At 31.5% G+C, this 27334-nt stretch overlaps 4 protein-coding genes across 4 annotated transcripts; 1 reads left to right on the forward strand and 3 right to left on the reverse strand.

Annotated features, from left to right (window-relative positions):
* Positions 1-352: 352 nt before the first annotated feature.
* LOC124945659 (citrate synthase, glyoxysomal-like) lies at positions 353-5515 on the reverse strand. The gene is made up of 13 exons (XM_047486129.1): positions 5198-5515; positions 4879-5059; positions 4277-4362; positions 3486-3590; positions 2837-2899; positions 2594-2703; positions 1951-2070; positions 1794-1869; positions 1578-1651; positions 1350-1470; positions 977-1074; positions 763-886; positions 353-669 (listed from the first exon to the last, which is right to left on the reverse strand). Exons 1-13 carry the CDS (start codon positions 5444-5446, stop codon positions 532-534), a joined length of 1545 nt encoding a protein of 514 aa, XP_047342085.1. The 5' UTR covers positions 5447-5515; the 3' UTR covers positions 353-531.
* Positions 5516-11941: 6426 nt separating this feature from the next.
* LOC124910663 (receptor kinase-like protein Xa21) lies at positions 11942-15428 on the reverse strand. The gene is made up of 2 exons (XM_047451339.1): positions 12413-15428; positions 11942-12330 (listed from the first exon to the last, which is right to left on the reverse strand). Exons 1-2 carry the CDS (start codon positions 15423-15425, stop codon positions 12011-12013), a joined length of 3333 nt encoding a protein of 1110 aa, XP_047307295.1. The 5' UTR covers positions 15426-15428; the 3' UTR covers positions 11942-12010.
* Positions 15429-20750: 5322 nt separating this feature from the next.
* LOC124945253 (transcription factor MYB25-like) lies at positions 20751-24110 on the forward strand. Its single transcript, XM_047485651.1, has 2 exons — positions 20751-21123; positions 23311-24110. Exons 1-2 carry the CDS (start codon positions 20766-20768, stop codon positions 24075-24077), a joined length of 1125 nt encoding a protein of 374 aa, XP_047341607.1. The 5' UTR covers positions 20751-20765; the 3' UTR covers positions 24078-24110.
* Positions 24111-24466: 356 nt separating this feature from the next.
* Positions 24467-27018, reverse strand: LOC124945252 (calcium-dependent protein kinase 11-like). The gene is made up of 7 exons (XM_047485650.1): positions 26251-27018; positions 26021-26164; positions 25790-25942; positions 25585-25700; positions 25343-25510; positions 25037-25261; positions 24467-24951 (listed from the first exon to the last, which is right to left on the reverse strand). The coding sequence occupies exons 1-7, from the start codon at positions 26840-26842 to the stop codon at positions 24790-24792; spliced, it is 1560 nt and encodes a 519-aa protein (XP_047341606.1). The 5' UTR covers positions 26843-27018; the 3' UTR covers positions 24467-24789.
* Between the last annotated feature and the right edge of the window lie 316 nt (positions 27019-27334).

A 27334-nucleotide genomic window follows, 5' to 3' on the forward strand; every position in this document is an offset into this window, starting at 1 on the left:
CAAATAATAATATATATATTTAATTAAAATAAATTAAAAACAGAAAACTATTTAACCAAAACAAATTTGTTAATATATGAGTAATAGGATAATTGATGTAAAATTCTAAGAAAAGTATTAGTTTTGCATTTTTTCCTCCGAAATTTCTTGGTTTAGAATTTTTCTTACACCTATTTAAAAAGAAGCAAAAATACTTTTTTCACTCAAATAGGTTAGAGTTTATTTGAAAACAATGCCTTGCCTATTCAAATAATCTCATAACCCCAGATTAAACAAGACCTTAAGACAATATGAAATGAGTGAGTACATATATAGCTTTTCTATATTATAAAAAACAAATATAAAAAATCCCAAGAAAAATATCAAGTTTTTATTGAAGGAACAGTAAACCACCAGAAAGAAAAAGAAACTTGATAAACTGTTTTTTAATTATTATGCTATACCAATACATAAAGTTTAACAGAAAAGAACCACACTTATTCTGAATAACCCGAAAACATCCAATTCTTCAATCCTAGGGCTTATACCTCTTTATGTGGCAAAACCAGAAAGCCGACGCTTAGTCGCATTAGAAACTGAAACCTGGCCAAGCTTATCACCCATCTCCGCCGACGAACCCATCCTTTCCTTAACAGGCATATAACTGCGTAACCATACCCCTTTGTACACCTAGTAACCACAACAAAACTATATATTCAATCCCCCGGAAAAAAAAACACATTTCTTATATTGAAGGTAATTCACTTGGTATGAGAAACAAACCTGTGCAGGCCTCATTATCTTTGTATCTGGATCATCCAAAGACTCTCGCCAGTGCGACAAATACCCAGCCATCCGAGGGATAGCAAACAAAACAGGAAAGAATTCCGTTGGGAACCCCATTGCCCTAATCATTATTATTATTTAATATTCTCTGTAGATAACTCTTGTGGTATTAAAAAAGAGAAGTAATTATCTCGTTTATTTTTACTAGTACCTGTAAATTAATCCCGAGTAGAAATCAACATTTGGATATAGCTTCCTCTTCACAAAGTACTCATCTGATAGGGCAGCTTTCTCCAAAGCAACAGCAACCTGTTTCCATGGTTTGGTTATAAAGAAACTATATTTCTAATTGTTTTTCTTTAATATCAATGTCAAATGGGTAGTAATTATCTTTTTTTTTTTTTAAATTAGGATTTATACATGGATGGAGGTTAGCAGTGGGAATTGAACTTGAGAGCTCAACCCTTGAGTTCATTACTCTTACTACTTAAACCACTATGGGTGGCTATTAACATAGGCTTAAATTTACTCTTAAGAATCAATGCAACTAAAAGCAAAATCATTATATATTTTTATCAACTAACCTCAATCAAAGGATCCCGACCGACAATGGAAAACACTTCTTCAGCTAGCTTCCGAATGACCTTTGCCCTGGGGTCATAGTTTTTGTAAACACGATGGCCAAAACCGGACATCTTTCTCTTCCTAATAAATCAGATCAGAAGGAACACAATAGTTGTATGAGAATGTATGTAACAGAAGGAATAAGAACCTTTTGACCACTAAACAAAGCCAAAATTATCACCATTGACCTGTTTTTAACACCTTCAATGAAATCTGGAATATTCTCAACTGTTCCAATCTCACTCAGCATCTTAAGCACAGCCTGTTACATCCAGGGAAAGAGGCTAAAACTAAGAAAACTAAGAATAAACTGGTACATTGACCTAAACCAAATCAAGAGGGCGGACATCTATTTTATCTATCTCAGAACTCTTAAAAGGCTTTTAGCTAAATAATCAACATACTTCATTTGCTCCACCATGTAGAGGACCATATAGTGCTCCAACAGCTCCAGCAAGAGCTGTGAATACATCCACTCCACTGCATAAATAGATAGTGACATATGATGCATGATTCAGTGCCAGTTAGTTATACATCAATACATACAAAACAGATAATTACCTGGAAGCAAGGTGCCTTGCAGCAGCTGTTGAGCAGTTCATTTCATGCTCAGCATGCAAGATAAAGAGAATGTCCAAAACTCGAGCTAGTCGAGGGTTTGGTCTATAAGACCTATCGCCCCTGCAATCCAAGTGAGTAGATACAAAAGATGTTATTTACCATTAGATTGGGTATAAGAAAGAACAAATGTTTGAGAACTTATTTTCTGTGGGAATTTTCTGAAAAATAGGTTTTTTTTTCAAAAAAAAAAACATCTTGTTTGATGAAAATGACTAAAATTGTCCTTAGTATTTAACATTAAAATGTTATAAAGAACAAAGTACTCTAGTTGATAATTTGAATAATTTGATGGAAGAAGTGATTGATGATGAGATATTTATTTATTTAGATTAATCCAAATAAACCACATCAAAAAAGCCCCAACTATATCCTGCAAGAGATTCCTAGGAAATCTTTTTTTTTCTTTCTGAAATAGGTATATTATCAAGAGTAAACTAGTGATTCCAAAAGCTTTTCCTAATCATATGAGGCTTCTGTGCATTTGCATGCACACAAACACAATATGCGACATCATGATATTATATGATGATTAATTTGTATATAGATTTAGCAGTAAAAAGGGGGAACAAGGGGAAGAACATACAAAGAATCTAGCATATATAAGAAGTTCTCTGAATAGGAAAGGTTGCTGGAGGGAAGAACAGGAGGTCTTCCTGCCATCCTTAAGTATGCCGCTGCAGCAATAGTTGGCGCCTGAGTATAACAATTACATGAGAACATGATAAAAAAAACTTACAAATGGATGTTAGTTTGCAAATGATGAATCTTGTTGATCATTGAAGGGTTACAGTGTTCAAATAGTACCAAAGTCACAGAAATAACTAACCTTTCCCAGAATACGAACAATTTGTTTATCTCTCACTTGTTTAGAATTGTACAGATCTTGGCCCTACCACCAACAAACAAGCAGTAAATGGTCAAGAAATCTCCAAGTAGAAGTAACAGTTATAATTAAACCGATTAAACAAGAATACATAAGATCCTTAATGAGAAGTTATCCCAAGAAGGAAATAACTCAACAAGTCTTCACAGTAAGATCTAAAACGTTGACTGTCAAATCAAGAGTTAAAATAATTAACACTTATGTGAAAAGCTTGATCCTAACACATGTCACTACATTTACTTGTTAGTTCTCAATAATAGGAGATTAGGGTTTTTTTATTTATCTAGTATTTTCAGACTCTATTTGAGTTGAAATAGGATATGAGTTAGTTATAATCATCTTTACTTGAGGAGCTGGCTCTGTAAATAACCCAACTCCCATGTTTAGGTCTTCTCTTTGATTGATATTGAAAATGTGAGTTCATTTCTTAGTTTATCTCTTCTACTATAATGGCTATAATTTTCAGTTCTACCTTCTTCTTTTTACTATTCTTTGTTTCACATCACAATATTTGCAACATGATAAAGATGTGACCAATACAATTCTTTTACACAAAAATATCAAATAGCCATAAATTTAATTATTTACTTACTCTGAGAGCAGGGTTGGCATCAGGATGGAAGATGGATAAAGTACTCATTGCACTGACCAAGACACCCATCGGGTGGGCATCATGAGGCATTGACTGTATGATATCCTGCACCACAGAGATTGACATTGTTTCGGGAAACTCATTGTAAGTGAATTGTTTACAGGTTAAATTTTTTCTATTTCAAAATGATTGGGAATAAAAATACAACACATGCAATTCTATGTGAAGCACATGTAATGGTACATGCCAGAAGAAAAAATATTTAAGAACTCTAGAAATAGAGAATTACACAAATGTGAAGCTTCAAAACAAGAAACCATGCCAGTTGGATATTCAACAGGAAAAGAGAGAATTTTCTTGAGATGAGCCATCCTCTAATATACTAATTTGTGAGATTAGTTGGTGTTTGTTAAAGCCCAAATATATATGGTGATTGAATATTCTTAACCTCAAGGCATGTTTAGCACAATCAATGATCTGACAGCAGAGTTAGTTGAAAAAGTTTTATTGATTGCCCTGATGAACTCAGTCTTCCCCATAAAGATTTATTGTAGAATAAAATTCCAAGAACCATTTTTTTTATGCTAGAAAATGGAAGCTGTGAGTTATGTGGGTATAATCTGACATTTTCAGATGAACCACTAGTACAATACTCAAGTGTTTGTATACACATCTAGCAATATATAAGCATCAAGGACCACCTTAAAATAATTCTTCGATAATAAAACTGCAGGTATCTAATGCTAATTAATGATTAATCTTCAGTTATAGGATAGAGAAAGATGGCGCACCAAAATTCCTTGTGGAACTGCTGAATGTTGAGAAACAGCAAATTCCCAGTCGGCTAATTGATTCTGAGAAGGTAAATTGCCATACACTGTAGGAAAGACACCAACAAAATTACAAAATAGTAGGAGGAACATTGATAACATGAAAAAATCACTTCAGACATATTTCTCCACCAGTAAATAACCCTAATTCATTTATGATAATGTAACAAGATGCTTCTTTCATGAGTAGCTTCCAAATATGTCAAAAACTATTGTTAAACCAAAATTTAACCATTGAAAGAAGACAAAGTCTTCTGAATAAATCTGTATTTATGAATCTAACCAGAGGCTAGTGTGCAAGTTCTCCCATTCCCCATGAAGTAAAGAAAACACCAACTACATAAATTAGAAAATCTTCCTCTGAGTATAGCCATTCTTTATTTGTATTGTATATGTATTACAAGTGCACGAATTCCCTTGAGATTAGAAGAACTTAGCAGTTTCTGTAGTTATCATACATTAAGGATGATTCCTTCTTTTTAGTAACAAGTAAGATTGAAATGAAAAGAGACAAACACTAGTTGATTCCAGTAATGATACAAAGAGATTCACAGAAAACTCACTTAGCAGGTAGGCCACTTCCAAGAAGGAACTGCCTTCTGCCAACTCCTCAATTGGGTAACCCCTATATCTAAGGATACCCTCATCACCATCAATATAACATATTGATGAATGAACAGGAGCAGTGTTCAAATATCCTGGATCATAAAGTTTAATCCCCTTATCATTATTCCCTATTGTTATCTGCAACACACAACCATCATTAAATTATCAAAATCACATTTCATTCAGTCGCTGAATCGAATCAAGTTATCCTCACACAGACTATATAGACTATACTCATTCAATTAAAATCATGTATTTTTCTTATAACTTATGAACCTTTTTCAAATCGGTGGCTTTGATTGTTCCGTCCTCGGTAACCTGAACCTGATACTTCTTTCCAGTCCGATCATCAACGATCGTCAACGAGCCTTTAAGGTTCGGTGGAGGAGCAACGTTTGATTGAGATGAAACGCAGGATGTCTCGAGGAAAGAGAAGTCGTTGGATTCCACTGCAGCTAAGAGATGAGCCGATAGAACAGCTAATCGACCTTGGGCGACAATTGAGGAATCTTCACATTTCTTCATCTTGTTCGATCAATTGTTCAAAGCAAAATCCCTAAATTGATATAATTTGATCTTCTATTTATAGATCATGTCCTCTCTCTCTATATTATAGAGTATGAATTTCATTTCGCTTCTTGGTACATGTTGACGATGACATGTCATCTTTTTTACGCGAAAACATTAATTAGGCCTCTTTGACGTACTAAATCATTTAATGTAAATACTAATATATTCTTATTTTATATAAAAATTAATATTAAAGTAAGACTTTTAATAATTGACAATTTGAGACTCTATAGTAAAAAGAAATTGGTTTTAACTCTTTCAAAAACGTCGTTACTTATTAAACTACAAGGTAATTCAGTATTAATAGTCGGTTTAAGATGTCAAAAATATCACGGTTCAACTGAAAACGCTTTTGAGTTGAAACGGGTCATTATTGTGAGTGTCATTCTAGTTAAAATAAAGAATATTAATAGGGGTAACGAAAATAAAACCACAAATCCTACGTCGGCAACATTTGTTGAAGATAGAAAAAAAAAATATTTAAAAAAAAAACATTAAAAAAATAAAAAAGTGAACTTTCTAGACAAAAGAAAAATTATATTAAATTTTTTTTTTAAATGCCAACTTAGGTTATGAATGTGTGGTATTCTTTTTAACTACCTTATAATCATTCTACAATATTATATATATATATATATATATATATATGATAATTTTTCTCACTGGAGGAGGAACAATTGGATTAGGGAATTTGAGAAAAAAATTAAGTGACGTAATTTGATTCGTAAAAAATTAATAATTTTTTTCGGTCTTTTTTTTCACCTATATTTTTTTTTCAGTCAGTAATGTAGTGATACGTAATTCTCTTATTCATTTCCTCTTTCAAAATTTTCTTTCTCTGTCACTCTTCAAACATTAATAATTTGTTATACCGTTTTAAAAAGTCTTTTTTTGAATTTTATTAAGTTTTTTATAATAAAAAATTCTGTGAATAAAATATAAGTTATTTAAAATTTTAATTTCTTAAATTATTATAATATCTTTTATATAAAATATAAATTTTATAAAAATTAAAGTAAATATATTTTAGTATTTTTATTAATAAATTTAATAAATAAATGATTTAAGAAAAATATGATCTTTTTTAAATTATAAACAAATTAACAATCAAACGAGCTCTTGAACTTTATGATTGGAGGTTTAATGGGAACTCACAGGCCTTTGGAAAGCGTGCACGTTTTTCATATCTTATCCTATAAAGGATAATTGTTTATTTTTTTATATATTTTAAATTATATGAAATTTGATTTAATATAAAAATTAAAAAAAAAATACTTGTACAACTCTATTAAAATCAAATAATAACTTTTTCTGATCAAAATTATTGATTTTTTTATTTTCTTGACATTTAAATTATTTTAATTAATGAATGATAAAAAAAATCTTTAAATAATATCTAGACCATATTATCATAAGAATTAAGTCATTCTGAATTTATATTTTAGCATATTTAAAAATAAAACAATAAAATTATGGACTTCAAATTTTAAAACTTAAATATTTCAAATATAAATAAAAGTATTCTAGAGAAGCCTGGTTTGAACTTGATTACTTGAATATTAATCATTTTCAAATAAAATTAAAATAGATATAAGTTATTAAAAACTAAATTATTTGAGGTCATTAAATCAAACATTCTAATTATATAATATAGAATAAAAATAAATGTAGTTTAATAATTTAAATAATATAATTAATAAAATATATATATATATAAATAATGAAATAACTAATCTCAATGGAGATAAAAAAAAATTGAAAAAGAACAACGTGGCTGATTTGCAGAAAAATAAAAATTCTCTTTCTCATACTTTTTTTTTTTCAATGTAACATATTTCCTTCCAATTTTCTATCTCTATCCCTTCTCATGTAATATATAATAAAAAAGAAATATATATATATATATATATATAAATTAATGTATTTTTAAGTTGCCCAATGCCACTATTATCACTCTTAAAAAAAAAATGAGTTTTCGAACTTGATTGTCGTATCCTATAACTTACATTTATCTCGAATCTTGAGTGAAATGATTAATCAAAATGATATATTTGACTAGAGTGTATTTTAAATATCGATTTAAACTAGTTTTTTACTTTTTAGAGTTGTCACCTAATTTACTTTTCGAGAAATTAGGAAAAAAAAATATTTTAAGTGTACACACACGTTTTAGAGATTTTATTTTTAGTTCGGTGTTTGATTACACGTGATAAGTGTAAATGAGTTAATATCAGAAGACATATGATGAGAGACGCCTAAATCTAATATCCATAAGGGAGACGTTGTACATAAATTATCAGACAATGACAAACCTTTATGAGATAAAACGGATATAGCGTGAGGCTGTGAGGCGAGGAACTGCTGAAACTGCTCAAACATATATGAATCAAAGGTCGGAGCAACAATTGTATTACTAATATACGGTGGGCGATAAATCAATGGGGCACTCGGTGACGAACGTTGTTGTTGAGGTAGTCGTAGTTATTGTTAATTCTTACTCACCAATTTTGGACATTGAACATTTCAATCTCTTCTACTTACATAATACACATTAATCTAGACAGACCTTAGAAGTATGTCAATTTTGATTGCTAGTAACAAAAACAAATGGATGTGTAGACGTAATAGATCACTTGTCTACTTTAGACCTAAGTCGATTTTTCTCTACTAGCAATTCATTGACAACAAAGTCAACAGTAGGAAGAGGAGAGCGTTGTATAATTAATCAATGTAGTCCCTCAAAGTCATTTCGAAGGGCCATCAAGAACTGCACTAAACGTTGCTCTTCACGATGAGCTATGTAAGGTTCAAATTTCCGCAATTGTGCAGACTCAGTGTAGGTCAATTGATCTCAAAGATCAGACATGGTAAAATAAAATTCATGTATACTCTTATTATTCTGCTAAAATGAACTAATGTTTATCTCTAGCTGATACTACTTAGCAAAAATTTGACTCAAAAATTTGACTGTCGTATATAGTCTGACAAGATTATCCCAAATCTCCTTAGTTGTATCATATTTTGCCTTTGAATAGTGCAAGTGGATAACATAAGTATCAAGTGGTGTTTAAATAATTAAGAATTTTATAATGAATTAGATTATCAATTTTCATTGATAACTGGAACTTGAAGATACTTTCACTTTTGAATACTCAATTTGCTTCCACGGTCATTATGCATAAAATGTTTAGGAAAATCAAGAAATGCCTTGAAACCATGGAAATTAATGAAAAATGGGATCTCTACAAAGAGGATGATGTAGTGAAGGCTAGAGCAGTGAAGTACAAAATATTGGATGAACAATTTTGAGAAAAAAATGATTATAAACTTTCTTTCACAAGTTCAATTTATGAGATGTTAAGGGAAGTAGACACTGAACAACCTTGTCTTCATTTAGTTTGTGAATGGTGGGATAGAATGACAAAGAAAATTAAGATTGATATTTTGAAGGGTCTCACAACGAAGATTCAAACTTGTATGAGGTTGTTCATAATGCTCTCGTAGAACGATGGAATAAAAGCAATACGTCTTACATTGTTCAGCACGTTCTCTAAATCCAATGTAAATTATAAGATTTTAACTTTATAAGTTTTATTAAATTAGAAATATTAGTTAATGTTTAACTATCAAATATAAATTTGTTTTTATATAGGTACTATAACAATGAGTGGCTCCAAGAATCTTCCGATCGTCTTCCTCCTCACAGGGATATCGAAGTTTCAAGGGAAATGAAAAAATTTATTGAAAGATATTACTCTAATTCATCCGAAAAAATAAGTATAAATGAGGAGTATGCCTCTTTTTCAGCCGTCATTCATGATTTTTCGGATAATGATTCAATGCGCGATCGATGATTGATGTCTCAAACCAAATGGTGGGTTATCCATGGTGCTTCTGCACCAAACTTTCAATGTTTAACTTTAAGGCTATTTGAACAATCATCTTTTTTTCTTGTTGTGAGAGAAATTTGAGCACATATAATTATATACACTCATTAAAAAAAAAATAAGATAACATCACAAATAGCGAAATATTTGGTGTATATTCACTATAATTTTTGTCTTTTATCTAGGATGACTTCACAATACAAAGAAGTAGAAAGTAAGATGTGGAGTGCTAAAGGGGGTGTATTTAATTCTATGTACATAAATGGTGTTTCTATCATTGAAATATAAAATTTGTCTCTTGATGAACCTGAATTTGAGGTAATTTTATTTACGGATGAAGACAATGTCGATGATGAAACTAATATGGATGATTTGTAATAATTTAATGATAAATAACTATGTATTTTGTTTTTAAATTGTAATGGATATTATGAAAAATAAATATAAATTTCTATTTTGTTTATTTCAATATTAAATTTATATAAATATTATATATATAATTTGTGTATCATAAATGTATCGTATTCTATATTTTTAAAATTTGTCGTATCACCGTATTTGTATTGTATTCGTTACGATACCCGTATATGTATCCGTGCAAAATAGTACCCGAGTTATCCACAAACTTGCCAAACCAAACCTCGTAAGGTGTTTTGTAGTTAATCCTGATGTGAGACACATAATTTAGCAAATAGCATGTTGAAGTCATCGTCGCTACCCAAAACATTTTATTAAGCTTTACAGTAGAGAATATGCACATCACTCTCTCTAGTAATGTTTGATTAATCTTCTCAGGCTACACCATTTTATTGTGGCGTATGCATAATTGTGTGATGATGAGTAATTTGTGTATCCCTGTAGAACTAATTAAATTCAAACAAACAAAACTCTTTGCATTAATTACATACATCACTTCGGCTGAAAACCCTTGAAGTAGGACTTGTTGAACTTTTTCTCTTAACCTAGCTTATTATCTCCACTGATAAACAACCCTAATGCTTGATTGTCTGTAATTGTATCAGCCGTCTTATGGCGCAAATCTCTCGAATCAAGGGCAAGCTTGACGTCTTCTAGACATAATGTATCTTCCTGCATTCGTAAGATGAACAAACATTGTTCTAGAAGCATTTTGTTGATGACCAACTTCGTCATGTAAAGGCTCTTCAACTTCAAACATAACTCAATAATCTTCTCTTCATCTAACATTTCAAAGATGTCATAATCTAGAAGACACAACATAATTATTGAATGTGCCTTATGCTCTAAAATGGTCATCTTATCGGTTATTTTTGCCAATGCCGATAACTTTAGCGTGCCTCATAAGTGATGTTATTTATTAGAGCCCGCATCTTGATATGATACATCAAAGGCACAACATGACTGTTGAATGTGTCTTCTTCTCTATAATGACCATCTCAGCGATTATTTTTACTTCTGCCAATAACTTTAGCGACCCTCATAAGTCCTATTATTTTAGTAGTGCTCGCATCTTAATCTATCACATCATCTGCAAAGCATAACATAATTGTTGAATGTGTCTTCTTCTACCGAATAACTATATCAGCGGTTATTTTTCTTCTGCCAACAACTTCAGCTGCCCTCATAAACCTCGATGTTTCAACATAGCCCACATTTTGATTTGTCATAAATTGAAAATATTTCTCCCTTTAAACTTCTCGATCTTAATTTGGACTATTGACATCTCTCAAAATAGAAACAAACAATCGAACTATCTGAAGCTCAAACTACTCTACAAAAGGACTACAAAAGGAGGAAGACACCATGTTGGGGCTCAGCTGCCAGAGTATAAACAAGTAGATTCTCAATCGTCTAAAATTATTCATCAAAATATATAGTTGAAAGTCGAGTAAAGAGGAAATTAGACCATCTCAGAGATACAATTATGAAGATATGGTTGATTATGCACTACAGATTGTTGTGGAGGAGGTTGATACGTCAGAAATGTTAAACTAAAGAGAAAAAGATTGTATTGAATTGTTATTTTTGATTACATAGATTATTTCTATTATATAGACATTATAATTTAAGGAAACTAAATAATATATTATTGATATTATCACAATTTATAATATTGTGATAATATCTACAAAGAAGATGTATCTGGTTCTAAAACTGCGGAATAATTTGCAATAATAAAAGATGAGATTTTATCACTTCTCAAAAATCATATAATTTGGGAGTTAGTCTCATTGCTTGTCGGGAAAAAAGTTATTATTTGCAAATAGGTTTTCAAGAAGAAGGAAGAATATCAGTAGATGATTTAAGATTCAAGTTGTTACAAGGTTCAATCAAAAAGAGGGACAAACTATAATGAGATTCTTTCAACCGTGGTTAACTTTTCTAAATAGAGAGTTGGAGCTGAAGATAAATAACTCAATCGTAATGGTTTCAAGTTTCAGGAAAATAAAAAAAATACTTGCAAGTCAAAAAGAAGTCTTTATTGACGACAGTTTTATGATGGTCTTAGTTACAAAAAGGAGTGCATAGATTAGAGTGTAAAAATTGATATATTAAACTATCAAACTATATATATATATAACAAAATGTAGCTGGTAAAGAATTAAGCTCATGTAATGGCAACAAAACAAGCAGAATAATCAAGATCTACTAACTAAAGCTTTTGTTTGATTTTGCTGAGTATGAGCACAACTTCTTTCATGGTGATTCTTTCTCCCGGTCCATCTGCTGAGCAATTGAGAGCCACTTGTATTATAGAAGAGCAGCAATCTTCTTTCCCAAGAACAATTAGAGTTGCATCAATGACCTCCAAAACAGAGTTCCTTTTGTAAGATTCATTAACCCATTCTCTCAAGCTAATAATCTCGCTGAACATCTCCTCAGTTGGCTTCTTCCCTGTCAATGTTTCCATTAGCATAATGCCATAGCTGTAAACATCGCCACTTGTTGACACCATTCCTTCCGAACCATATTCTGTTTGTTATCCAGATTATTAAGAATACAAATACCCATTATACATAAGTAGAGAAAAAAGCTTTTTCAAGTCTTAATTTACCTGGTGCCATGTATCCTATTGTGCCTAATGTCTTAGTGTTGACAAAAGTCTGTTCTTCTTCAGCTATAATCTTTGCAATTCCAAAGTCACCCAAATGACCCACCATTTCCTCGTCCAAAAGGACATTGCTTGGCTTTATATCACAGTGGATCACTGGCTCAAACTGACCGTGGTGGAGATACTCCAAGGCCATTGCCACGTCCAACATCACTGTCAGCCTTTGGATGAGGTCCAACTGATAATCTTGAGTATGTAGCCATTTCTCGAGGCTACCGTTGGGCATGTATTGGAGAATCAAGGCTCTGAACTCGGGGTTAGAACACGTAGTGATGACTTTCACAAGGTTTCTGTGGCGAACAGTTCTCAGCACTCGACACTCTGCATCGAAGCTCTTATAAGCACCTTCTTTATGCAAATTCAATACTTTTACCGCAACTATTGTACCCTTGGCACCAGATAGTATCCCTTTGTAGACAGAACCATAGCTTCCTGAACCAAGTAGATTCGATTCAGAGAAATTTTCGGTGGCTCCAACAAGTTCTGCGTAAGAAACCATCTTATGATCATGCATATCAGGCTCCATAATGTCTGGAATTCTATTCTTCTTGTTATCTCTTCTGCGATATTTTTGAAACACTATAATGACAACAGCAAAGGCGATGAGAAGAAATGTCATTGCGGGTACAATGTATCTAAGTAGAATCTTCTTAATTCTTCTTCTTAATTTCTTGTTGTCATTCATGTTTTTGCATGGTTTAACTCCCATCAAAGAAGCTTGGTATTGGTGTGCACATAAGTCTTCATTTCCCATAAAAGACTCTGCTTTAAATTTTTCAAAGGGACCACTAAATGGGATCTCTCCAGATAACTTGTTGTAAGACAAATTCAAGTAGGAGAGACTTGTAATTGAATCGAGAGATGCTGGAATATTTCCAGTCAATTCATTATGAGACAGATCCATCGTTGTTAATGTCACCAATCCACCAAGTGATACAGGAATAGATCCTTGGAGCAAGTTGTGGGACAAGTTGATGGAATCTAGTCTTCTAAACTCCCCAAATGAGCTTGGAATATCGCCTGCGATCATGTTCTGAGATATGTCGATGTTTTCCAATGAATCTAGCATGTTAATGTCGACGGGTAGCTCCCCACTTAGAGAATTGGAAGATAAGTTCAGGACTATAAGATCTTTAAGGCTCCATATAGCTTGAGGAATAGATGATTCCAGCTTGTTGGAGCTCAAGAATAATTTCTGCAAACGAGTGATGTTGTACATACAAGATGGGATTGGTCCAGAAAGATTGTTACCCTGAAGTGAAATATCTCCTAGATTTTGCAGATGACACAACTGATCTGGGATGAAACCTTCAATGTTATTCTCATCTAGATTGAGCCTTTGCAGAGATTGCATTCCTCTAATTGTCGGAGGGACAGTTCCGGTTATGTTGTTGTAGCTTAATGACAAATAATTCAACTTCTTCAAAGAACCAATTCCTGGAGGAATCGAACCTTGTATTCTGCAACCGTCTGCCCAAAATATCTGGAGAGAGCTTGATGAATTGCCAATGGAATATGGAAGGAACCCGTTAAGAGGATTTAATTGTAAAGCCAATATTACCAAGAAACGACAGTTTCTAAGCATGTTGCTGATAAAGTCTATCTCTCCGCCATCTCTTTCCCCAGTCAGCCTGTTGCTGCCAACACTGAAGAGCTGCAAAGATCTCAAGTTGCCTATACTCTTAGGCACCGTCCCAGATAACATATTGAATGCGATTTCAATTCGAAAAAGTTTGGTGGAATTCGTTATAGACTCTGGAATGTTTCCACTCACTTGATTCTTACTAATATAGAGTTCCTGGAGACTAGGAAGCTTAAAAGTCGAAAGCTGTCCTGTAATATCATTACGTGCGAGGTTGAGTATCTGCAAAGTAGAGATATTGAACAAACTCGGAGGTATGACTCCAGTGAGATTGTTCTCATCCATGTTAAAATCAACCAAATTCAATAACAGCCCAAACTGATCTGGTATATTCCCTTGTATGTTGTTTCCTTCTAACCAAACACTCTTTAAGGCAGAAGCGTTCGACAATTCAGGTGGGAGACCGCCATTAAAGTTGTTGTTTCCAAGAGAGATGAGTTCCAGTTTTGGCAAAGTACCCAATTCTCGCGGTATGATTCCATGGAAGTTATTGTTTGCAAGATCTAACTCCATAAGCTCTTGGCACTGACTTATTTCAGATGGCAACTCACCATATAGCTGGTTGTTGTACATAATAAGGAATTGAAGCTTAGGAAAATACTGGCAAAAGTCCATTGGAATTTCACTAGAAATGCTATTTCCAAACAGATAAAGTTCTAATAAAGAAGACATGTTAAATAGAAACGGTGGAATAGAAGTCAAACCCATTGATGCTAATGACAAATGCTGAAGGGTTGTTGAGAGGTTGGAGAGAGTTGAAGGAAATGAACCTCTAAGGTTGTTACTACCGCCCAAGTAGAGAGTTTGAAGATTGGGTAAGTAACCTAATTCTTTGGGTATGACATTATCGAACTGGTTATTATAAAAAGATATGGTTTTAAGGTGTTGGCAGTTGGATAGAGTAGGAGGTATGGGACCTTGAAGCTTATTGTCTTGTAAATTGATAAACTTCAAGCGTTTCAACCGACCTATCTCTGGCGATAAGTGGCCATGCAATTGGTTGTTTCTTAGGTTTAAGATGATGAGAAATGAAAGATTACCTATGAATGGTGATATGGGTCCTGTCAGGTTCATGTCCGTAAGGCTAAGAGAGGTGACCCTTTGTCGAGGAGGAGAAGAAGAGCATGAGACGCCAACCCAATTGCAGAAACTGGTTGAGGTTGTCCAGTTTTGATTCAGAATGGGATTGAAGAAATCGAGTTTGGACTTGAAGTTCAACAGGGCAGTTTGGTCGGTCACATTTGAACCACACATGGCTGAACAAACCAACATAAGAAGCCAACAACATAACATCAAGCTGCCTCGATTACTCATCTTGCAGATCATGATTGAAATAGTAAATATATCTTGCAAACCAACATGTGTTTTTTGGTTTGTTTATATCTTGAATCAAGAACAATCTTAAACTTCAAACAATAGTTTGTCAGGTCAATATATCTTGAAAGGGACATGAATGCATGATGAGGGCCGAGTCAATTAGATGAGAAGTACATGTTTGAGAGTGCCGGTCAATAACGTTTGTTGAAAAACTAAAGACTCTCAATTATTACCATAAGTTGTTTCTTTATTTCATGTTTTTTAACTTCTAACGATTAATATTGTGAACTCGAACATTATATACCATAATTCAAAGTTGAACTCTGTTAAATAAAATAATAATGATGGGAGGAGCGACACAACCGACGCACAGCCAGCCACCTAGTTGAAAAAAAAAATTATTATGTAAAATGTTATAGAGATAAAAATAATAAGAAAATATGACCATTTGGAAACATTTTGTCCTAAATATTATATGTTTAAATATTATATGTTCTGAAACATTCCTCTAAGATAATTTTTTTTCATTGTATCTTTGCCCTAGCGTTGCTTTTCTTATTATTATTCTAAATAAAAATAATTTAAACTCACCTCCAAATTACTCCTTGTGAACCCGCCAAATTACATCTAAAGCCCATTTGAATTTATTTTTAATCAAACATGTTTAAATCGATATTTTCAATACCGTTTTTTACAATTTTTGAAAATATTGTCATTTATTTAATATTTTAAAATTTAAAATGTCATATTCATATGTCTTAAATTTTGAAAAACAATTGGATAAACAAAAGATAAAAAACAATTTCTTAAAAAGTCAAAATTTTATGAAATAAAGATAGTTTATTAGCGCGGGTATAAAGAACATAACACGTAGCCCTTACCTGAGTGTCACCAAATATCGAACTCTAAAAGAATCTCTAAAATTTACGTGTGTACATGTAAATTAAGTGACGATTCTAAAAGTTGATAGGTAAGCCATTTAAAATTAATTTATTAATTTTTTTTTAAATTTTTTTAATTAAATTTATCATTTCAGTTCCATTTCTTTTCATGAGAAACGAATAAATTATGAGATATTGATTAAAAAAAATAACCTAAAATTCAATTATCCTCCTTTTCAACATAGTAGCAACAAGACATGGATATCCCAAGTTTTCCCTGAAATCCTAAGTTTGAGTCAGACAACAAGTTTTCCACCTAATTAAATAGTTAAATGTGTTTGCGAGCTATATTCTTAACCCGCGGGGATTAATCACACCCCAATGGAGAATCGGAACTCAACGTTCTAAAATAAATTAATTTTAATTAATTATCTTAAAATAAAAATCTGTTCACAACAACCACGCACCCCTTCATTCCAGATGCTTACAATATACATATGAATATTTATTTATACACTAACTAAATACATTTTTAACTTAAAATATTTTAAGTAATAAATAAATAAAAATAAATCCCAAAATATCCTATGACATTTTTTATTTGAGGTGACAAATAAGATTAAGATATAATAAATTATATATAAGTCCAATATTAGTATATGTTAGGTGGTTACACTAATAGTTGGTTAATGATTATTGGTATATAACTATACTTTTAATTAAGAAAAATTCGTATGAACTAGGATCATTGTTTATCTTATGATATTTTAGTGTTAATATTCATTTTAATGGGGACCATAGTTGACATAAGTATGAAACTTTTGTGTACTATTTAGTTTGAATTTGTTAATTTTTGTCCTTTTTTTCTTGCCATTCATATTACAGTTCACAATGTTATCCCATGGGGCTTGTTCGGTTGAGGTTATTTAAATAACTCAACTCACTCAAATATTTTTTCACTCCCTCTCTCATTAATCACATCACTCAATTTATTACCTAAAATACTAAAATACTTTTTATTTTAAATTATTATTTATTATTTTATTATTATATATTAATTAATACCTTTTAAGTAATTTTACTAAAAATATTTTTATTTTCTCAAAATCATCACAAATCATTACTCATTTTCCCACCCTAGGTTATTTGAATAACCCTAATCCGCCCAATCCGAACAAGGCCATGATTTCTATCTCTTTTTTCATTCTTACTTTAGAAGGTAGCGGATTTTTTTTCTTATCAAATCATCATGGAGAGAAGCAATCATTCTATAATTTTACAACATTCACTCATTCTTGTTATGTTATGAGGATCGATAGTACGTATTGTGCCAAAATTAAACTGAGAATCCTATATATTCACGTACACCTCTCAAAGAGGCTCTTCATCATTGATGTAAATTTTGAAATAATCATATTTGTTTTCATAAACCATTTTATGTTGTATTTATTTTTAATTAATTCTCAAATTTTAAAAATTGTGAATTAATCTTAGAATAGACTCAATATTCACAATTATTATATAATAAATTATAATTTTTAAAATAAGTAAGTGGAGAATAATCGTTTCATACAAACTAAATTGAAGTAACTCTAACTTTTATATTTATTATTAAATAATAAATTTTAATTTTTGAATAAATAAATTAAAAATTATTCATTTCATATCAACTCAATTCAAATATTTACTTTAATGTCTTATTTTAAATTTTGAAAACCATATTAACTATCCATTTTGAATTTAACTATAATTAATAATTATTTATTTATTACAATTTCATATCATAATTATCTAATAAAATTTATATCAATTTTCTTTAAATTAATTTAATAAATACTTTTTACTCATAACTTTATCTTGTAATTAATTCATAATTTTTTAAAAAGAATTCATTTCCTTTCCTAAATAATTAAACTCTATCTTTAATAAATATCAATACAGTCAACAATCGTGAATTAACTGATGAGCTCTACCGGAAAAATCAAAATAAACTGGTAAATCAACTCGTTGATTCAGAACTCTCTAAAATATTTACCTTCACCGTTGTTTTCATTTATTTTTACCATTTCTTAATGACTTTTTTTTTTTTTTTTGCTAAAGATTACATTGCACCTTTAGTTCTATTCTCTTTGTTCTTGTCATTTTGAGTTATTATGTATTTATTTATAACAATTTTTTATTTATTTGTAATTTTGTATCATCTAATAATAAATTAAAGAATGATATTTTCTTTATCATCACATATTAATTATAAACAATTAAAAATATTATATTTATTATTATTTATTATTAATACTATTATTTTATTTGATAATATAAACTTATTTATTTAAAATAAATTTATAATATATTTATTTTGATTGTATAATATATTTTATTTATATGAAAACTAAAAAAAATGTATAATTAAATTTATCTATCCATCTAATCATGTGAACTAAGAAAATAAATTAAAAAATATGAAATTACATATAAAAAATTAAATTGTAAAATAATGTAAACAAAATCAAAACAACTAAATAAAATCTAGAGGTTAAATAATAGGACATATTTGTAATAATTGAAATTCTACCCTGCTTTTTGAAGATTGGGTTCGGGAGGCATCCAATGCGAGTAGTGGTCTCAATCGAGTCTCAAAGAAAATCTAAAATTTTTGAAAATTCTTGAGGGTGACTCCAAATACGCGTAACGATAAGTGATTGAATAGAATAAGTCAATCAAACGGTGTTAAAAGAATCTCTACCAAATGTTCAGAGCGATAGTAAAATTTGTCATTCACTTGGTGTCAGTAAACAACGTTAAAAAAGTTTTGTCGAGAGATAACTTTCTATCTACATGTATGGTAAAAAAAAAACTCATAAAAAATAATAGGATGATACTTGTAAGAGTATTAATTTTTAATTGAAAGATCTATTTCAACAACTTTTTATTGAAAAAATAAAAAATAACTCCAGATACGATAACTTTATCTCATTTGCTGCTAAGAATAAGATGAACACGAACTCGAAAAATTATCATTAAAACAATCGAATGGTTTGAACAACAAATTACCCACCAACCACTAAAAATATTATTCGAAATATACAAATTTGTGATAAAAAATTAGATTCAATAAATGTCACATAAAAAAACATCATTAACTCAAATCTAAATATAAAAACAATAATAAAAATTATTATTAGAAAAGGCAATAAAATATAACTTTACGTCTTCTCTTTAGAGGTTTTTTTATAGAGATAAATTTTCTATTTCAAATAATCCAAGTTTTATTATAATCAATACAAAAATTACAAAATCTAAAATAAAAGTTTCAAATTTATTATATAATATATTTTTATTTATATTACCAAAAACAAATAATAAGAATGGGATGTTTAAAATATATTTAAAAGTTTATTTTATAATTTATACATATTAAATATAAAATTTGATTTTTTTTTTTATTAAAAACACTTTGTTTATATATACTTTTATATTTTAAAATTATTTCATATAACTACATTTTAAAATAAATATAATATAATATTTTAACATTTATCATGAAAACAAGATATATATTTAGCAAATAAAATAATTTAGATCTGAATTTTTATATTATTTATTACATCAAATTAATAATTTCTGAAATAGTAATTATTTTTTAATAATTAAATAAGTAAATAGTGAATTAAATAAAAAAAAAATAAAAAAAAATATCTAGACTTCAAACCCATACATCCTTAACCTAAAAAGAAAATGAAATGATATTATTTTTAATTAAGTGAACATGCTAAAATGAGAGAGTTAAAGTTAACTTATAAAAGTAAAAAAATCTCTTATATATTTCAAAACCCTAATTATTTAATCCAACAAAATTAGAGTCCAGCTATTAGCCCACATCAAATATCCATAAATTTCTCCATTACATCCTGGAAAATAGGAAATAATGAGATGAATAAAATGCTTTTCTCCCCCAATTAAATAATATATTTAAATACATAATGTGACACATACAGCTTATTCAAAACTATGTGTAAAATAAATATATTATTAAATTATCAATAAACCTAGAACCTAACTAATATATTTATTTATTTTTAAATTATAAGCATGTACTTTCTTATGAAAGATTGAATTAAGTTTTGTTAGCAATTTGAGTAAGAATGTAATTTGAAATCCTCTTTCCCTATCTATATCTCATTTTTAAAAATTTCAAAATAATTATTTGAAAACTTGACTTAAAGTGGTTTAAGATTAATTTTAAAAATAATAATAATTTTTAATTAATATATTTAAAAAAAAAGAAAAAAGAAATTGGGAAGAACATGATCGGAATTTATAATAACCGCCTTACTTGGAAAGGGGTCGAAAAAGAATAAAAAAATAAAAAAATAAAAACTAATATTCCTTTATGAACAAAGAAATTGCAGTTAGGTACGGTTGCACATATATGGTGAAGAGAGGGAATCTGGAGAAGATGATGATGATGACGAAGATGATGATGGATAAAGAGAGAGATTCGGCGGTTAAGGAAGAGAAACCGAGTTATTCAACACTACTCGCCGCCGCCGCCGCGGCAGCGGTTGACGGCGGCGATTCAGAGATAATGCTCATTGATACTGCTACCGATGAAGTTGAAAACATCGGTTCTAGAAGCCGAGTTAAAGGACCATGGTCACCTGAAGAAGATACTATACTTAGTGGTCTTGTGAACAAGTTTGGGGCTAGAAATTGGAGTTTGATCGCTAGAGGAATTCCTGGAAGGTCTGGTAAGTCGTGTCGACTTAGGTGGTGTAATCAGCTCGATCCTTCTGTTAAACGCAAGCCGTTTACTGGTAATCCGTTGATATTTTTCTCTCATTTTTGTGTTTTTAACTTCTTATTCTATCGTTTTGTTTGTGTAGTGATTGATGTTTCGTATTCCGTGTTACGATCTTACTATTGATATTGATTTCGTTAGATTCAGACTCTGACAGTTCATTAAGCTTGTTTTAGGGGTTTTCGTAGCTGAGATTTTGCACAGGAAATTATGCTAATATGATGAGGCAATGTGAGATTGTTTCTGTAAATTAGATTGTGCTTGTTAACGAACATTCTAGGTACTTTTATGTTTACATTTAAGTTTATACATACAGCTTTTCAATCTCCATTAACATGAATTAGTCAGGAAGTGTGTGAGTGAACTTACAGAAAATTTCTATTATCTTTTTCTTGTTGATAGTTTTTGAAAATGTGTTTACTAACTAATATCAGGAAACAATATCCCAGTAAGAATGTTTGTCTTGTGGCATTACTTAATTATGGAATTTAACTAAGCTCATTTGGAAGCAGCTTTTGAATTTTTGTTCGCTGTTCTATGTCGAATAGAACCTAAGATGCAGCTATTTTTGGCTGTATGTTCACGAAGAAGAACTTTCTTGGCCCAGAGGTCGTATCGTAAGGTTTAATCATGCGGACTATTGTTCCCTTTTTTGTATTGCTCTTATAGTTTTTGGAATATTTAATTTGAGTTGCCTGACCATGTCCTGATTCTTTCCCTTGTAGTTGTTATACCTATGAATTTGTATTTTTTCATCTTAAATAACTATGTAGTATTACCCTGGCATTGGATTATTTTTCCAAAGCAATAAACAAAGTAGTAGCTACAATTAAATGAAATGGAAAAATAATTGTGACTTGGCTTTTTTCAAATCACATCTTGTTGGGTATGTCATTATTCCTATTCTGGATGATCAGTGCAGTTTGTTTGTTCCTTTTTATCCATCCTTGCAGCATTTAGTTACAAGTTTACATGCATATAGTTAGTTCAATCTTGTCACATTATGAGTTTATACAGTAATAACTGAAAAATATTTATCTTGTAATGATTCATAAGCCTCTCACTCTCTTTCTTTTGAGTATAAGCTTCAATATCAGATGAAATTATAAGAGTTATATAACATATTAACAATGCTTTCATCTTTTATAGTAAAAGCTTTGAAAGGATGGAACTAAGTAAGAACAGTTTAGTGCTGGAGTTTGAGAGAACCTAGCTGAAATAGGTGCACTCAAAGAAAAATTATCTTCTAGATTGTCTTGGTTGATTAGGATGTGAAACTGAAATTTAAAGCTAATTTTTTGTTCTGTTTTTCTTATAAATGTGAAAAGTAGGCTGATGAACCTTTGAATAGACAGGAATTACATTGCATGGCTAAGGAGAACCGTGACTCAAAAGCTAACTATCGAATTATGAGGAATGTTCTTCATCACATTAAAGTCGTATACTTGTGATGCGAGTTTCAGATATCATACCTTAACTTGTGGTTCATAATTATCTACCACATTTTTACACACATTGGGTACTGGGTAGCTCTATGGTAAGAGGCTTGGACTAAGAGGCTTATTACCACTAAGTCTGATGTTTGACTCTCATTGAAAGCACCAGATTGAAGTGGAAGGAGCCTCCTTGAGGGATTAGTCGAGGTGCCCGAAAAGCCTGCCAGGGAACCCTGTTTACAAAAAAATAAAACTACACATTTCACAGCCCAACATTCATACGGGTGGCTGTGCACTAGTCATCATAGACACACTTGACCTAAAAATCTAGGTATTGAAGTGAGAACTTAAGGATTATTAAATGAATCACATATTCTCAATGTAGGATCCAAGTGACATACAATAATCATTTGTTCATAACAGGTTGATTTTATATAATTATATCAAAATCTTCCTTCTAGTTTAATCTGTTAGTTTTATATATGGAATGTTTCTATCTGATGAATACCAAATCATGTTTTAAATTTCTGCAAATTGAATATAAGTGTTTTGTTTTTGTATTCCTTACACTTAAAAAAAGGTAATAGTTAGGGCATGCAATGCTTTGTCCTTAACTCATTATTGCGGTTGGATAGACACACTTCTAATTTGATGCAAGAATTCCCAGCTTTCACGATTTGGTCATAAGACATGTATATTTGAACATCTTACTGTGCTGCTACTATTGGTTCTGATCTCTTATTTAGTGTTTTTTATAAATGATGCAGACGAAGAGGATCATATAATTTTATCTGCACACGCGATCCATGGGAATAAGTGGGCAGCAATTGCAAAGATCCTACCTGGAAGAACGGACAATGCAATTAAAAACCACTGGAATTCAACTCTGAGGAGGCGATGCAAAGATCAGAACAAACTGAAAACAAGGATAGCCGCGAGTTCCCATAACATAGAGGAGAGAAGAACAAAAGCATCCTCGGAAGAAACACTATCATGCAACAACAGTCTGGAAATGAAAGATGAAATCCAGCAAAGCAAAATAGAGGAGAATCAACAAACTGTGATGGAAAGAACATTTTCCACCACCCTTTCTCGCCCTGTTGCACATATTGGCGCATTTAACGTCTATAACCTTTATTCTGATCATGAAAACGGTTGTACTAGAGCAAAGAAAACAACGCCAATGTGGGGAAACAACAACATTGGGGTTTGCAATAATATACTACTGAACTGCGGGTTGGATGATGTGAAAGGAGGGGGAATTGTTCCTCTGCGTTGCGGGCATGGTTGTTGTGATGGACAGAGAGAGGATCAACGATGGTCATTACTTGGACCGGAGTTTGTTGAGTTTGAGGACGAGGAGGGTGAGGAGTTGGCTCTTTCGTCGAGTCAAGAGTTGACTGCAATAGCTGCTGATTTGAATAAAATTGCTTGGATTAGAAGCGGGCTTGACCAAAATAGTAAAAAAAGGAAGGTAGAACCGGAAGAAGAAGAAAGTGTTTCGAAGAATCAAGGAGGGAGTGGTTCAGTTTAAACACAGATTGGTTTTGCCTTTCCTGCCCAAGTAGAAGAAGAATAAAGCTTGAGGAGCTGAATTCAAGTTGCAAAAAAGCGCACATTCGGGGTAATTTCTTCTTCTTCTTTTTTGTGTCGAAATCAATTTCTTCTTCTTATTATTAAATATAACTAAAAGCCTTAAAACATTAGTTACTACTACTACTATTATAATGAGACATATTCCCATATACTATATAATATATATATATAGCCTTTTGAGCTAATTTTAAAAGGGCGAGAAGGAATTCTTGATATAAAGTGAACTCAAATATCAATTTCTGTGTTTTCTTGGTCCTTTTTTTTTATAAAATTGTTTAGATGATTTTCCAAAGTCCAGGAAAAATAGAGAATATTTTAGATATTAATATACATCAAATTAAGAAAACATCCATTGAAATAAGAATAGTTTAGAGCATAAAATTCATGGTTTACATATCCTTTTGGATCACACATATCCTTACATCAATCCTTAGACTTACATAAAATATATATAGAAAAAATATCCGGGCAGAAATTCAAAATGAATGGCCTTATTTTAAAAAAGAATAAATTCAACTAAGAAAATGAAACTACTAACTAAACTAGAGCAATTTCCTTTTCTTTCTTTCTTTCGTTTTTTATATTATTTTTGTGTGTATGTGTGTTCATGTTCTTTTTATAAATAACAACTGTATGACCAATTAGTAAAATTACTCAGTAGCAGTAGCAGCATCAGAAGGGTCTTTGTTGATTTCTCCAGACAATGCATCTGCTAAGTTAAAGTTAAGATTACCTCTCATACTCCTACCACCAATTCCCGCGTCTCCTTTCCTCATCATTGTCGCAAATTCGTTATAGTCTATACGCCCATCCTGTCTCGTAATTCGAGCAATCTAAATCAGTACAAAGTTCATTTGATAACAAACCCCTATTATTATCAAAAGAAAGAGAACTCACGTTGTCTTCGTCAATTTCTCCAATCATATCTTCGAGATGAACATCCTCAAGCCCAAAATCTCCGCAAGCCTGTTGGAGCTCATCCACAGTAATGTAACCGCTACCATCCTTATCAAAGAATGCGAAAGCCGCAACTAAATTCTCCTCTCTTTCCATCTTATTCACATGCAATGTTGCAGCAAGGAATTCACCATATTCAATTGTTCCACTATTGTTAATGTCAGCCTACACAACAATCATCATATATTATTATTATTATTATGAGAGCTATTTTTCCGATATCTATATCTTATTATCTCGACTTACAGCATTCATAAGCGCCATGATTTCTGACTCCATTAAGTTCGAACCTACTCTTTTCAAACCATTTTTCAGTTCCTCGAACGTTATTGTTCCACTGTTGTCAGTATCTATCATCTTAAACAATTGCTTCAATCCTCCTATTTCTTCTTCCGACAGCCTTTCTGCTATAACCTGCATCCAATCCATTCCATATAAGAACAGAACGAACACACTATTTGGATATTAAATTATTCAAACACACATACCCTCAAAGCCATCTTCTTCAGTTTGTTCATTGCCGAAAACTGCTTCAGACGCGTTAACACAGCAGGATCAAGAGGCTTGTCTGGGGCAAGTTTATCATCAACTATCCATGGATGACCTGATTGATGGGATCAAATTCAAAATACAATCAAAATCTTCATTAACTAAGTAAACATCATTTCCTTATCATCAATCAATCAAACTTACATAGAACCTCGTGAGAAGATATCCTGTTCTTAGGATTCCTGTCAAGCATCTTCTTTATTAAATCTTTTGCACTTTCTGAAATATGAGGCCACGGTTCAGAATCAAAATCCAACTTTGCTTTCAAAATCTGATGGAAGATGCCCGAATCAGTCTCTGGAATCGAATTGAAGGAAAACAAGTCAGATTACGATTTGATCAAATCGAAGTTTGAGTTTAAAAATCGAAACAGACCAGCCCAAAATGGCGGAACTCCCGATAACAAGATATATAGTATGACACCGGCACTCCATACATCAATTTCAGGTCCATAATACTTATGAAGAACTTCTGGAGCAACATAATAAGGACTTCCAACAACATCAGTAAAGTATTGACCTACATTTCACGAAATGAAACGATGTTATGATTTGAGTTCGATCAATTGACAATATGTGTATATAGAGAGAAAGACGAAAACAAACCAGGCTTGTAGAAAATGGAGAGACCGAAATCGGTGGCCTTAAGTTTAGCATCTTCATCAGGAGTATCAAACAAGAAATTCTCAGGTTTCAAATCTCTATGCATAACACCAAGAGAATGACATCCTTCAACAACTCCAACAATAGTTTTGATCAATTGAGCAGCCTTTCTCTCAGTGAAATGTCCTTTTTGAACAATTCTATCGAACAATTCACCTCCAGCGCACAATTCCATCACCAAATGAACAAATACATTGTCCTCGTACGTACCTTTGATTCTAACGACGTGAGGATGTTCGGACAGGTGATGCATGATCTGGATCTCTCTCCATACATCATCATAATCTTCTCGACATAGAAGCTTACGCTTAGGGATGGATTTGCAAGCTAATTTGTTACCGGTTGTTTTCTCGGTGCAGAGATAAGTAGTTCCGAATTGACCGTGGCCTAGTTTCTTACCTAGAACGTAATGGTCACGGAGACGCGGCGTTTGATAAGGGAGAACGGCGGAGGTAGGTTTGGAGGATGATGATGATGAAGATGAAGATGCTTTCCATGGAACCGGCGGCTTCTCTTGCGTATGTTCAGATTTCATAGTTTGATCGATCTGGATTAGCAGAAATGTTCAGATCTGTGATTTGAGATTATAGTTTTTGAGCCATTTGGAGATCGAAGAACGAACGACGTGATTAACACACACTTTCTCTCCTCTCCAAATCCATAATAAGCGCGCGCTTTCTCTCTCTCTCCCTCTCTAAGCCAACAATTCTCTCTTCCTCTCTCTCTCTCCTTTTTTTGAAAAATAAAATCAAATATATTTTTAGGAAAAAATATCAAATAAAAACTATGTACCATTATTTTTTTTAGTATTATTTGAAAAATGAGATTTCTGAATTTGTTTGGATTTGGAAAATTCATAAAATCTCGTTATGTATACTATATCAAAATTCATAAAGAAAAGTTATTTATACTATCTCAAAAGTCAAACTGCTGTTTGATTATGGTTGGGTATAATGTTTATTTAAATAATTGAATACAGATATTAAAATTGATGTAAAATATTACATTACTAGAAAATTATAAAATC

This window comes from Impatiens glandulifera, chromosome 7, assembly GCF_907164915.1.
Source record: "Impatiens glandulifera chromosome 7, dImpGla2.1, whole genome shotgun sequence".
Classification (NCBI taxonomy): Eukaryota; Viridiplantae; Streptophyta; class Magnoliopsida; order Ericales; family Balsaminaceae; genus Impatiens; species Impatiens glandulifera.

Bases quoted from the DNA above. Each gene is read 5' to 3' on its own strand.
- LOC124945659 (XM_047486129.1), bottom strand. From the start codon at position 5,446: ATGAAGAAATGTGAAGATTCCTCAATTGTCGCCCAAGGTCGATTAGCT. The intron at 4,363-4,878 runs GTGAGTTTTCTG...TCTTTCCTACAG, and splicing joins GGAAGTGGCCTACCTGCTAA to TGTATGGCAATTTACCTTCT. The intron at 1,652-1,793 runs GTATGTTGATTA...TGGATGTAACAG, and splicing joins TACATGGTGGAGCAAATGAA to GCTGTGCTTAAGATGCTGAG.
- LOC124910663 (XM_047451339.1), bottom strand. From the start codon at position 15,425: ATGAGTAATCGAGGCAGCTTGATGTTATGTTGTTGGCTTCTTATGTTG. The intron at 12,331-12,412 runs GTAAATTAAGAC...GATAACAAACAG, and splicing joins AATAGGATACATGGCACCAG to AATATGGTTCGGAAGGAATG.
- LOC124945253 (XM_047485651.1), top strand. From the start codon at position 20,766: ATGATGATGATGACGAAGATGATGATGGATAAAGAGAGAGATTCGGCG. The intron at 21,124-23,310 runs GTAATCCGTTGA...TAAATGATGCAG, and splicing joins TAAACGCAAGCCGTTTACTG to ACGAAGAGGATCATATAATT.
- LOC124945252 (XM_047485650.1), bottom strand. From the start codon at position 26,842: ATGAAATCTGAACATACGCAAGAGAAGCCGCCGGTTCCATGGAAAGCA. The intron at 25,262-25,342 runs GTAAGTCGAGAT...ATTGTTGTGTAG, and splicing joins TCATGGCGCTTATGAATGCT to GCTGACATTAACAATAGTGG. The intron at 24,952-25,036 runs GTGAGTTCTCTT...ATTACGAGACAG, and splicing joins GAGAAATTGACGAAGACAAC to GATGGGCGTATAGACTATAA.